At 31.7% G+C, this 13,854-nt stretch overlaps 1 protein-coding gene across 1 annotated transcript; it reads right to left on the reverse strand.

Moving 5' to 3' along the window:
• Positions 1–3,230: 3,230 nt before the first annotated feature.
• Positions 3,231–13,080, reverse strand: LOC100160644 (circadian clock-controlled protein). Its single transcript, XM_001942544.5, has 6 exons — positions 12,386–13,080; positions 6,297–6,389; positions 5,861–6,008; positions 4,834–4,967; positions 4,607–4,756; positions 3,231–4,523 (listed from the first exon to the last, which is right to left on the reverse strand). Exons 1-6 carry the CDS (start codon positions 12,516–12,518, stop codon positions 4,366–4,368), a joined length of 816 nt encoding a protein of 271 aa, XP_001942579.2. The 5' UTR covers positions 12,519–13,080; the 3' UTR covers positions 3,231–4,365.
• Positions 13,081–13,854: the final 774 nt, after the last annotated feature.

The raw sequence follows: 13,854 nt of genomic DNA on the forward strand, positions 1-13,854 counted from the left end.
TTACAGACGTACATCCCGGTTACTATGATGCCCCTATAAAACGTGATCAGTACTACGAATTACCCTTACTAATGTTCATTTACTTTCAACACATACACAAGACCCAGATAAACAGAAATATAAAATGCCTAGTTTTTACTCCTTAGAATTGATTACGCTCCAGCCCCCTTAATATTTATTTGTACATACCTAATAAGTAGTCGAAAGTCTGTGAATTCATACGGAGATAATTTTTGAAGTCGTCAGGCTCATTCATTCTTAGTACATTTATTAGTGGCATATAATATATCCAAATATATTTATTTTTTTCACCCAATTTTATCCTTTTGGATCTATTTTTTTTAGTTTTACTCAAGATTGTAACTACAACCATTCCCACAGCAGCAATGACAAGTATTTTGGTTTTCATAGTATAATAAAATTAACACAACTTAAGTAGTTAAATAAAATATAAATAATAATTCACCTTTATAAAACAAAAAAAAAATCTTTGTTAACATTTAACATGCATAAAATATACCACGATAATCACTATAAATATAGGTAATCAATGCGATGAATACATTATTGATTATTTAATAGAAAAAGCGACAATGTGAAATGAAGTTTAGATGTTGTTTATTTGTTATTTAATATATACCTAATATTTATATTTATAAGAAAATATGTCTGGGGGGCTAGGCCCCTAGGCCCCCCTGGGCCTACTATTCGCTGTTCTGTACGGTAGGTAGGTAATCGCTATTCTATACGGTATAATATACCATACATAATATATGGTAATATATTGGTATAATTTACCAATATATAATATTATGTCGAGTGTACCTCGTCATAGAGTACCTAGGCACTGTTACGAATGTGTTAAATTTGTATTCAATGATAAATCATTGCATATGATCAAGAACGATTCTGACCAAAGTCTAACTTTTTGGTAACTGGGGTTATATTAATATTAAAATGCTGACAAATGTTTATATTTATTTTTCGTTTTTTCACGACTTATTTAGAAGTTATTGAGATTTTGAATTATTTTTACTAACAAAAGGTACCAACTATGTTCAATCTGCTATCTGCTTTCGAAGTTGATGATCGGATCATTTTTTATACCAGAAATGTGTATTCAGACAAAAATTGTTTTTAATTCATCGCTTGGCTCAGAATATAAAAGCAGTAAAAAAATTATAGTACCTATATTGTGAGACAAGAGTAGGAAGTCAGCTATTTGAGTCCCGTATTTCGCCTAGGCGCCTAAGACTGAAACTGCCTTTCCACACGTACTATTTTTTGCCACACCTCTGTGTTCATCGATTACATCAAAGGTAATGCAGGGATCTATGCAACAATTAGACTATTCTACGAAAACAATATTTCATGGAAGAAACGATTTGCTTTTATTTATTTTAAGCGTCATGCATGGAGGTTATGAATATAAGATGAAGCCAAACGTTTATGTTTTGTAATGACCGTGGTATAGATTTCAGTGTCTGGTTGTGCAGGGGATACGCACGTGATATGTTCGCCCAGCACTTTTTGGGATTTCCACTTTACTGCCTGTTGGACGGAAAAAGGACGCTTTTCAACGCTTCAACTGCTATCAATAACCAAACTTTCAGTGCAGGCGTGACAAAAAATATATCATATTAAAAAGCACATCTAAAAAAAATAGAAATTACAAAAATTATACTTAATTATAATATTGAGCATGTTCACTATATAGTTTAAAATTAGAATAAATAGTATAATATTAAGCATATATATCTTATACAATATATATTATAGATATGTATATCTTAAATCGTGGTATTAAGTGGTTTGCATGCTTGCATATCTATTATGATAATGGAGGTTCCATTTAAATATTGTATGCAGTCTCATCCTAACCATAAGGGTTAGTGTATTCATCACTAGGACAGATGGTCAGGCACTCACCTTTATATATTATTGAGACGTACACTGACTACAACCGGCTGTTGAGCTATACCTACCACCTTAGGTGTAATGGTAGGCTTCACAATGTTCATTAATAATAATAATGAATCATTATAGTCTATGTTTTATGTGTACAAAACAATAGTAAAGGTGGATGACTAACACGTATATTATACGTAAAATATAAATATTAACTTTAATTTAAAATCCGTGATAAATTTCTAATTTTGCGGTTCAATTCAATTTCTATATGTACGAAAGTGTTTCGTAACCTTTCTATCCAATTCACGCGGGGGGCGTGGATAATACCATTGAATAATAATAATTATAAAGCAAAATGCCATGTCTCTGTTCTCTTTTAATATCACAACCATACCTATATATTTTACTAAAATTGGGATATTTATAAATTGTAATAATAAATTAAGAAGATTGGTGGCTTCTCGGTACATACATCGAATGTATGGACATCTTGTGTTGCGTCATACACTCATACCATACACAATATTAACGACAGTTCCGCTATCTCTATTTCAATCGATAGAGTGGCTACATTATGAAACTTTTGCAACTCTTTTATTGCCCCAATAAATGTTTTCCGAGATATAAAATCACATGGTAGTAAGAGTAATAAAAGTGTAAAAGTAAAACCAATAACTTCTTCGTTCGGAAGAAAATCAAAAATGCAATTTAAATATTTTTACACCGATGTACATCTTAAGCAAAACATGTACATTTTCTGAACATGTTGAGCAAATATGAAATGGATAAAAGGAATTATTAAATTACAATATATTACTGAAATATTTTATTTTGCCTATTTTTACGAGTTTTGTTTTTTAATATATCCCTTACGTAATGAAAAAATTTAATTCATTTTAGAATAAATATAGTTTAAGGTAGTATACTTACTACATTATGTGTCTACATTGAATAATACATAAGTATTCATTTTTATTTCAATTTTCTTGTTTTACCAATAACAATATAGAAAAGTATTTTAATTACCTATAGGTATCAATGTAGTACCTATATTATTATAAATTATAAAAGTATCATTATATTACAATATAAAATAATTGATTTATGGTTGACTTTATATTTAAAAATAATAGGATAAAAATGTACTTATCATACGTTATAATGTTATATATTTTTTGATTGCATTCTTAACTAAAATTAAAACGACGCTCTTTATTTTGTACTAATTGGCCAATTTTAATTACCTACCACTAAATTTCCAACACGTATATAACCTGGCCAAGATTAGATTGTGTGTTTGACCTTGTTCTTCTTTCTCATTTTTTTTTTTTAATCACACATTTATCATTCAGACAAATCTGGTGATCACTAACCAAGGTTGTCGTATTTTTATTACGGTGAAACTCGTACGCAATTCTCAATTATTTTAATAAAACTACCCCATTATTTAAAAATAAAATTTATTTTAATCGTGTAAAAACACATATAAAAAAATTAATGAAATTTCTTTGAACGGAATCGAGTTCATTCATAAATGATCTACATTGTAGTATCTATGAATTATAATATAATAAAGATTTTGAAATCAAAATACTAAGTAGGTCATTCTTGTTTATTATAGCAGTATTAATATTTAATATTGATAATTTGATTAAATATATAAATATGGAATTAAATAAATGAAACTCTTTTTCATTCATTCTATAAGAATACACGTTGAATATAACTAAAACTATACAGTAATATATGTTAATAGTTTTAATTTATAACGTTTCTCTCTCAACATATTAAGCTGTAGGTATTTTGTTTAACAAGCCTACATTAATAATAAAAAAAAAACATAAAATTTATATAATGGGTCATAAACAATAATCTTAAAGAAAAGTTTTGTCCTTAAAATTTAATGAACTATATTTTCTTTTGGCACATTAAAATTGTATATGTGCAATGTAAAACATAGGTACCATTTTAGTATTGCACTGTCACCCGGCAGCGCGTTATAATTTTCAAACATTTTGCGTACAAAACACATACAACTAATTCAAAACTAAAATAATAATCAATAGGAGATTATAAATATATAAGTAATAAAAAATTGTCAATAAACTACTTCTAAAGTAACTATTACGATTTAAAAAAACCCGTACGAAAAATACGATGACATAATAATATACGATATACCTATATTATGTATAATGTACTTACATATACAAAATGGCAAATATAAATGGTAAAAATATAGTCTACATTATAGAAATTCTATGTCAATATTTGTTCAATGTGTGGTAACTTAAATAAATATACGAATATAAAACTACATATATTATGAGAATTAGAGTACCTATGCGTATATAATACCTAAATGATGCTTAAATATAAAACTACTCACTATAGTATTGAAAAGGTAAAGGAAATTACAAAACAAATGATAGACATGAAAAGTTATAGGTTAAATTATTCGGAGTCTTTCAGCCACACTTTAAGTGGAATTTGTAAGAACGCGTTGTTCAAGAAATTTTTGAAATGTTTGCCAATGGCTTGCGAAGCAGCGGGTTTCATTTCTTCAATGATCTCTGCAGAATTTTCATTCAAGAATACGTTCATTGCTTCACCTGAATAAAATCATAAATAATTTAAAACCATATTTATATTAATATATTACACATTTTAAAAGCATGGGTTTCTGTGATCTAACCTATGACGTTTTGCATGTTGATGGCATCTTTGATTTTAAAATCTGATTTCTCCAATTTAAAACCAATGCCCAATCTTTCAGTTTTCATAAATTTCACTCCTTCTTTATTCACCTCAACTCCATATAATTTTGCTAAGGCCGTTACGTTTTCTAAATGCAAAAATGGTTTATATAAGCATCAAATTATTTCAGCAGCTATAAAAATATATAATTAAATGTTATCTGACCGAAGGACGCCCAAAATTCTCCTCTACTTCTAACGGGTAATAGTAACACGTTTCCATTGACATCGTAGTTTCCAGTGGCTTCGATGTGTGGTATGAAAAGTCCTAAGTCTATGCGGTACTTATTCATATCACTCCTATAAAAATAATTTGCCATTAAATATTAATATTCATATTGATACGCATATTATAACAAATTGTATAACATACACATTTGCATACACAAATTATAAATCCAATTAGAGATAATAAATGTTAATGACCTTATTCGTAATTTTTTGTAAAAGATAATGTTTAATCTAATATCAGTTGTGCAAAAAACATTTACTTAAGATTAAAATTTAAAAACATATTAAATTACTCAGTAAATTTAAGAACACGATGTATACATAATACAAACTCAATTATTAAATTTGAGTTTTATATGGTTAATTTTATTTAACGTTTGAACTGATTAGGTACTCATAATATATTAAAATTAATTACTTCATTTCAACATTTGACACTATAAATTATCGTGTTACCAACTGTATTGTTAAAAGTTAAGATAATACATTTTCCTAAAAATAAAATTGTATAGGTTGTTACATACGTTTTAAAAATAGTTACTATAATATAGACTATTAGGCACAGCTAAGCTGCAACCAATTGTTTGTCATGATCTATAGGACTACGACCGTGCCGTATAGTAGATGTTTAATAATCTCGAGTAATTAATAATGAAAAATAAATTAGATTTCGTATATCTATAATTAACTAAAATAAAGATTCATAAAATATAAAAGTTAGAGAACGAACTATATTTACGTGACTAAATATATTAGTCCAATTAATTGCTACTAAAAAGTTGTATTTTAAATAAAATATAATAAATAGGTAAATATTATAAAAAAAAAACTATTAACAAGGGTAGGTACGCAAAACGCTTGGTGCACTAATAATATTAACCAAACTTATTTAACTAATGTTGTGTTGAATTATTGAAAATTATTTTATAGCAACTATCTAGGTAAATATCATTCAATCTAACCTGACGTTTAAAACTGTATAATTGCTCGCGCCGTGTATGGTCATATTACTGAGTATGGCCCTCACCCTGACTGCACCATGACCATTTTCCATTTGCATTTTTGGTATAACCAATGGTTCGATCGGAGGCACGGTAAGCTCTTCGATACCTAAGGACAAAAAATGTCTTGAATATTATGACATATACGTCATACAGGGATGAGTGGAACCTGTAAATAATATGAATATCGATCGAACAAAAAAAAAATGTCAACTAAGTCCCGTTATTTATGGGGGATTCGCATTATAATATTATGTTTTTCGGGGTGAACGAATATAATATTATTATTATACGTGCAACAACAAAATGTATTTATCTATTTAATTAACAATAGAGGAAAAAATATGCAATATTATTGTTTATGAACTATATAATAATATGTGATATTATAATATACCATCGATGAGGTAGGGCCTAAGATGGTTGAATGTTTCTTTTATGCAACTATTGAATTGAACGTCCGCCTTACGACACGAATGAATGTATTCAGCTGAAACAAAACAAATAATATATTATTTTTCTTATTCACATATTATAGAATATTACACATTAATGTTTTTGGTTTAAATTTTAAAAATAATACTGCTTAGTACATAATAATAAAATTGTATTTTTTTATATCCGAAGTATAACAATTTTGTATTATTACTCGCGTAGGTACGATAATAATATGTGAACAAGTAAAATGATTTTTCCCTAAAATATTTTTACGTGATCAAAGAATAACCAAATATGTACTGAGCTTATATAAATATAGTTAGTCATATAAACCTATTAATTATTAGGTTGGTTAGGTATACATTTAATATGAACTTGAAATATTATTTGAGTATTTAATGCAATAATTATTTATTGGTATATTTTTTTTTATCTATTTAGGATATCAGGAATTGTAATCACTCGTAAGTCGTAACCAATTATTATTATATCTAGATGTACTGAGTGAAATATTTTTACTTATAGATTTCAGCTTATCTACAATAGGTATTAGAAAACCAATTTCGTTCTCGTTAGATTAGTGCGAATTTAATTTAATTGATATTACACATTATAGATAGGTACTCTAATAATGATAAATAAAAGATGGTAATCATAATATTAGAGTCTGGTTAAACTAATTAAAATCGTTATTTCAGTTTTATTAATAGTATTTAGTAACGTAATGTACGTTGTTCGTTAACAATACTATTACATCAAACACTGTAATAAAATTAAAATTAATATTATACTTACATGTTTATAAAACAATTAAATAAAACATGAGATGCATTGCACTGTTTTAACATCAGTAATTGAAGTATCCTATTAAAATAAAAACTACTATTTTGAACCTTTTTTGCCTTTAACTACAAAGAGATGTCGAAAACACATCGTGAAACATAGAATTTTAAATTAATATTCAAGAAAAATAATAATATAATATATAAAAATATATTGTTTTTACAATACTAGTTACGGTTGTCTAATTATTGAATTTAAATTTACGAGATTGAAAGATAATTTGAAAAATATATATAAAATACAAATCAAAAATTAATTGGAATAGCCTGTATAGTTATTGTAAACATATATTAAGTGTAAAAACCAAAATAGTAATGATCGTTTTGAAAACTATACTCCCCATAAATTTAATGTTTTATTTCTTATGATATTTATGGTTACTATTAATAGTCGTTACTCGTTACCTATACAAAATATGACTTCGAAAGCTAAAATGTATGATTATTTTTGTTTAGGTATACTTTAGTACTATACTTATTACTATACTTTAATACTATAATCGCCAAACGTCTTTGTGATTTACTACTATTTTCACAACTGCCATTTGAGCCCATATAATCTCTTAACATTTGCGTCAGTAACAGAAATTAAAATAATAAAAAACTCATCAATACAAAACTACTTACTACTTAAATAGATACTTTATCTCAGAAATAAATAAGTATATATTATTAAATAATAAATCATTTCAATGTAATTCATATAATTCTTAATAAATAGAGCCATAACCCAATAGTTTGACGTATAATTACTTCATACTTGTTATTTTACTAAAACTATACTTTATTTCAGTTAATAATTAATAATTTAAGCTTATTGGTTATTACCAGTAGTTAGTGTTACGTAGGTACACTTCAAATTTGTTTTGATTTCATTTTATGTATAGCATTAATCGTAGAATATTTAGACTCTTTTTGACAAACTTAGTGACTGAACTACCAAAAGTAAATACATCCTATTTTTAGTAGTGGTATAGTTACAGTTGGATAGGTTATAATACCACACCAAATAATGATGGTATCAGTCAACAATGCAGATCGTCATAAGGCACAAAAATTACGAAAATCTTTCCACACGGAAAGTCAAAGTCAAAACTACAATACGACTTTCATTGCCATGAATAATTTAAATTCTGAACTACTGTGTACCAACTATATAATGCAAATTTAGGTAGGTAGGTACTATTACATATTATTATACTTGTGAGTTATGACGAAGCGGGTGCTCAACATTCTTTTATTGAGAATCAAGACAGGACACGGACAGGGCAGGATTCACGTTAAATTATACAGCACGCCAATAGCTATTGCTATAATAATTTTTGCATATTATGATTGGATTGTGTACTATAGTCTTGTAGTGTCGTGAATTTGGCAAGAGCCTAAGGTTATATCGCTTATCGCTAGGATAAGTCTGTCGGGTGTCAATGTCTAGAGGTACCACGGATACAGTATACTATATGGTTACACAACGAGCAATAATATAACGGCGCTAAATGTTCTTATCGAGTTACATAGACATATAATTACGTAGTATCATAGGTATTATAAGTCTTATAATACCTATCTATGCGTAGTATACATACAAAAAAAGTCGTGGCAAACTAGCGCTCCATAGTGACTAGGTAAGATAGTACCCAGACAGCATTTTGTAATGATAATATTCTAATAGTATTATAATGACGTTATACTAATATTATTCGTGATTATAATGTTATAATAATATTATTAAACAAAAAATTGCCATCTGGGTAGTACTATATAGTGGCTTTAGGGGCACTAGTTGGCGGATTTGAACATTCAGCGCCGCGCAACGCTGTGATACAATATGGGCCGTCGTGCAACCATAGTATCTATATCTGTGCTAACTGCTAGGAATTATAAAAAAAAAAATACTCAATGGACATATTGTAGTATAACAGAACGTGGTTAACTGGTAACCAGTTACCATCGGACATGAGCAGTTTATGATGTCTGCATTATACCCGAGGTATAGATAAACTAGATCGGTACATGAAGTTTTGTAATGATTCAAATGATTTAGGAAATGTTCAAAAGTGTGTCTGCAGCAGATTGAGATTTTTTGAAACTGTGCGGCGCATCCGTCTAAAGATCTACACTCGGCGCCTATCGTAATATATACATATATTATGCATTCGATTATTTAACATTAATAGAGTGACACACGTAAGAGTTATAGGTACCTACATTTAAAAGTTATTGTAATAAAAAAAAATTTTAATATAAGCATCTCCCGGTGGTACGTATATACCTGCAGATAGTCATCACTACTGATTCGCCCGAACGCGTGACGCTCGTAATGTACACTTATAAAATGTATAATAATGATACCACACTCGGATTAGTCACACTCGTCTTCAATCCGACAGACCGATCGCCGCCGCCGTGCGGTCGTTGGTTTCCTTTCCCACGGATTGCTGCAGCACCAGGTATTGAGTAATAACCGCGCCGCATCGTAACCGCGTGCGCTTTCACTTTCCGAATGTCCGGTCCGTGACCGTGTTTCCGGTGTGTTTCCGGTCGGTGACGTCGCGAGATTTTCGGTCAAAGAACTAATATCTAACCACTGCCGCGTGGTTTTAACAATTATTAAAATAGTTATTCGGTATATGTATTAATTCTGCAACCGTCGTTATTTGCACGCAATTAGCTCGATTCGGGTCACGTGCCGTATATAACAGTATGAGTGTATGATACTGGTGTGGAGTATGTGGCGTACGCGTAATACGCAGTGGACACATTATTTCAATGCGATCGGTTAAAATCGGTCGTATATACGCCAAGCCCTTGACCCCGTTCGGTCAAGTATCTAATATCTACACTACAATATATTATATTATGTACACACAATATACCGAGTATATTATATTATTATAATATAGCGTGTGTGCCAACAACGTCCGTGCAATTTTTAGTACATCAGCAGCTCTGTTGTACACTCTTGTGAGCACGATAATATACGTAATAATATCATTGTTCAACGGTGGTGAAGATTTCCGGACGGGCAGAGAGAGATAGACACTCACACGCCGCGAAATGTAAATGCGCGGGTTTACAGGTGGTTCTGCTGTCGCCTGTCGTCGGTGTTGCTTTGACAGTGTGTCTGTGTTATTATGATAATGTGTCATATCATTAAAATATCTAATATTATTAGTTCGTCTCCGTATCCGGAGGAAAACGACCCCGGCCGGATCGTCGGCGGAGAACCGGCTGAAGAGCTGCTGACCGAAAGCCGACGGTTATCCGCTATAATATTACTATTATCATGTGTATAATAATATTACGTCATCGATGCGATAGGTGTGTACAAGCGCAAAAAATAAAAATTAAGCAACGCGCGCGTTATTGTCGCCCGCTGTTGGATAATCACTCGTCTCTGCAGTGGTCACAATGGTAATGTGAACTAGTGTACACGATTTCTGGCGCGTCACGCATATATTATAATAATAATATAATACCAACAACACACTAATAATATAATCTTTATTATTGTCGTATAATAAGTTGTGTGGATTTGCACAACTTTTCGAACGAGTCTGTCAAACGGTACATACCTACCTATTGCCTACCTGTACACAAGAGGTGTGTAGCTGTGTATAGGCACAACAATAATTGTACAATACATTATATGTGACATCGCGAGTCACTGAAGTTATAGTGACGAGTTTTGACTGATGACAGGGCTACATCAGCAAACTCCAGTAATAGTATACCAGGCGCCTAAAACAATCGTGTCTATCGACTTTGCCGAAAGAAATACCTCAGAGTATAGAATACAATATTGATGCGTATTATATCCGTATAGGTTAATCGACCGGTTCATGAAAATGAACATATTGTTCATAGTGTCTGGGTTTAGTGATTGATTATGCAATCAATCACTAAACATAATATGTAAATGAATCAACACTCAATAGTGAGCAAACGATCAATCGAACACGATTTAGTGGCCCACGATTAAATTTTAGTAAATAATGGAATTAATAGATTTTTATTAAACGCGGTCTACACCTACCACAATATTGTTACGCCATTCCCTTGATACTATTAAAATAACCAAATATTTTAATGCAAATAATTAATAAGGACACAGACTTCAAAAAATTATGCGGGGAGGTAGGTAAGGGTATACCTACACATTCATCGACGATCGTCGATCTACGACTGTTGATTTTTTCATTATTTTGTCCATACGAAATTGAGCCCGACTATAATATTCCGTCGTAAAATGGTATCGGTTTGTTAAAATAGGAAGTGAATAAAAAATATAGCTATAGCGTAAAATAGGTGCGTGTGCTTTCGAGGCGGTCGTCAATAAAACTCATTGAAAATACCTAACATAGGTACGTCCTATCTGATGGTCGGTGCACTGCAGGACCGTTATTATATTATATATTATGTAATGAAAGTAAAACCACGTAATTATTATTACTGCTCGTCATTAAACAAACAAATCGTTTCACGGAACAGTCGCGTTTTATGTAATACATAATATTATGCAGTACTTGTACAGAAGAAAGATAAATATATATTATAATATTATAAACACACGCCTATTCACAATACGTGGGCTGGAATAAAAACTAAATCTAAACAAATAAGCGTACTTTTTCATAATGACTTATTAACTTATGACACCGAAGGTAGAAGTACATAACATACTCAGGTACTAAAGGTACTTATCAATATATTATTTAATAACTTCGTATCACACATCATAATATGAAATCTAATACAATATAATTTTATGATATTATAATCTGTGGCCGTGTAAAAGCGCAAACGACGTTGTCGTAACGCAGCACATAAATAAAATGAGAAAACCCGTTCAAACTCAACAATGAGAGTTAGGTAAGACAGATAAGTATAATAAAGTACTTTCTACGACAAGTTTCCGTGTACAGGCGCGTACGCGTTTTTATCGTACGACTTGACGCGTACTTGGTATACCTACATGTAATTATTACAATGAACACAGACTTCAACAGGCTTAAATCTCTCTGAGTACCTAGTGAAGTACAATAAGTTTGATATGTTCTAATAAAATGTACATAAAAAGTCCGATCGGACGAAAGTCATATACGTAGGTAATATTATAAATATTTATAATAACGATAACATGACAAGACAACAAGAATTATTAAAATAATATTGTGTCGTTGCTAATATTGGTATAGGTACTCACGTGTTGCGTTCACGGAAAGGACGGCTTCGGTGGGTCGGGAAAAGGTGGCGATTACCGTGATCAACAGGTACGCCCGGAGTGCCATCGACACCGGACGATCGGCGGCGGCTGTGTACGATGGTGTCACCATCATCCTAATTGCACGTGCGCTAGGGCTTGATGCTGGCTTTATTCTTTTTTTTATAGAAGTTGATCGTATTGTGCTCTGTGTTTGGCCAACAACGACTCAGTGCGCAATGCGATTACGATGGTATTCAAATCGAACGTCTCTAGACCGATCGTCCCGCACACATGGATGGATGAGCCGGCCGATACATCGCGAACGAGAGAGGAGAACAAATCGATGAGAAAAAAAAACCCGAAAACACTGAAAGAACACGATAACGCGCGCTGAATGAATATTATACGGGTATGGCGTTTAGAAATAGACTGCCGAAACGGCGTAGAATATGTTTTTTTAGAATCTCCTTTTAGCTTTTTTCCCTATAACAGTGTGCGATCGGAGTCGTCGTCGGTGGCAGTGTTACCTACAGGTAATACGATGGCGAATAATAACTTTATTATATTATTAGGACGGAAGACGGCGACGTGTTACGGTGCGACGTTATGGCCGACGAGTGCGATCGGTTCGTCGACGATAGTGAAAGTATATCGCGGGGGCTCGTACGGACTGTCGTCGTCTGGTCGGTGCGCGGTAGTGTGTGTTCGTTCATGTCTCTCTCACTCTCTGTCTCTCTTTCACGCTGACGCCTCTCCGTCTGTCGCACTGATATTTCTCCATTCTATCTCCCTTTGCAGTAAATCTGTACTATTATACACATCATATTATTATTATGTCCCATACCCATACCCACCGCCACAAATATACATACGATTTTATATATATATGCAGTCGTGGTGGTCGCCGCCCGTGTGCGTTTTTATAGACCGTTGCGTAATAATAATAATAATAATAATAATGATACCTATATATGTGTAAAGCACATATTGTATATTATATCCGTGTGTGTCTGGGGAGTTCCGTGGCGTGATGTTCTTCCGCCGCCGTAATACGTATACCTACCTATGAGCGTTCGAAAAATAATGATAAATAACTTATTGGGCGGTGGTAGAGCTAGCCAAACGGCTATTATTATGTCATTTTTACCGGTCGGCCGCGGCACTCTGTGCTCCATTCATCCATCAACGGCTGACTACATACCTAGGGAATTATTACCCATATATATAGTTACGTCACTCAGCCGTCCAAATACGTGGGTACCTGCAGTACACGAGAAAAACGTATTACGACGTCAACCACGATAATATTATAATATTATGTATAGTGAACTTAATATAGTACCAAGATAGCTCGTATTATGTATTTATTTAGATGAGCTGCGACACCATTATTGGTATGTGAAGGTACCCGCAATGAGGTGACTGCTGAAGGTCCTCTTTTCCTCTGTACATCGTTTAATAATAATGTA

The sequence above is a fragment of the Acyrthosiphon pisum genome, chromosome A1, assembly GCF_005508785.2.
Source record: "Acyrthosiphon pisum isolate AL4f chromosome A1, pea_aphid_22Mar2018_4r6ur, whole genome shotgun sequence".
Classification (NCBI taxonomy): domain Eukaryota; kingdom Metazoa; phylum Arthropoda; class Insecta; order Hemiptera; family Aphididae; genus Acyrthosiphon; species Acyrthosiphon pisum.

Bases quoted from the DNA above. Each gene is read 5' to 3' on its own strand.
- LOC100160644 (XM_001942544.5), bottom strand. From the start codon at position 12,518: ATGATGGTGACACCATCGTACACAGCCGCCGCCGATCGTCCGGTGTCG. The intron at 6,009-6,296 runs GTATATTATAAT...TTTTGTCCTTAG, and splicing joins TAGGCCCTACCTCATCGATG to GTATCGAAGAGCTTACCGTG. The intron at 4,757-4,833 runs GTCAGATAACAT...TTTTGCATTTAG, and splicing joins AGAATTTTGGGCGTCCTTCG to AAAACGTAACGGCCTTAGCA.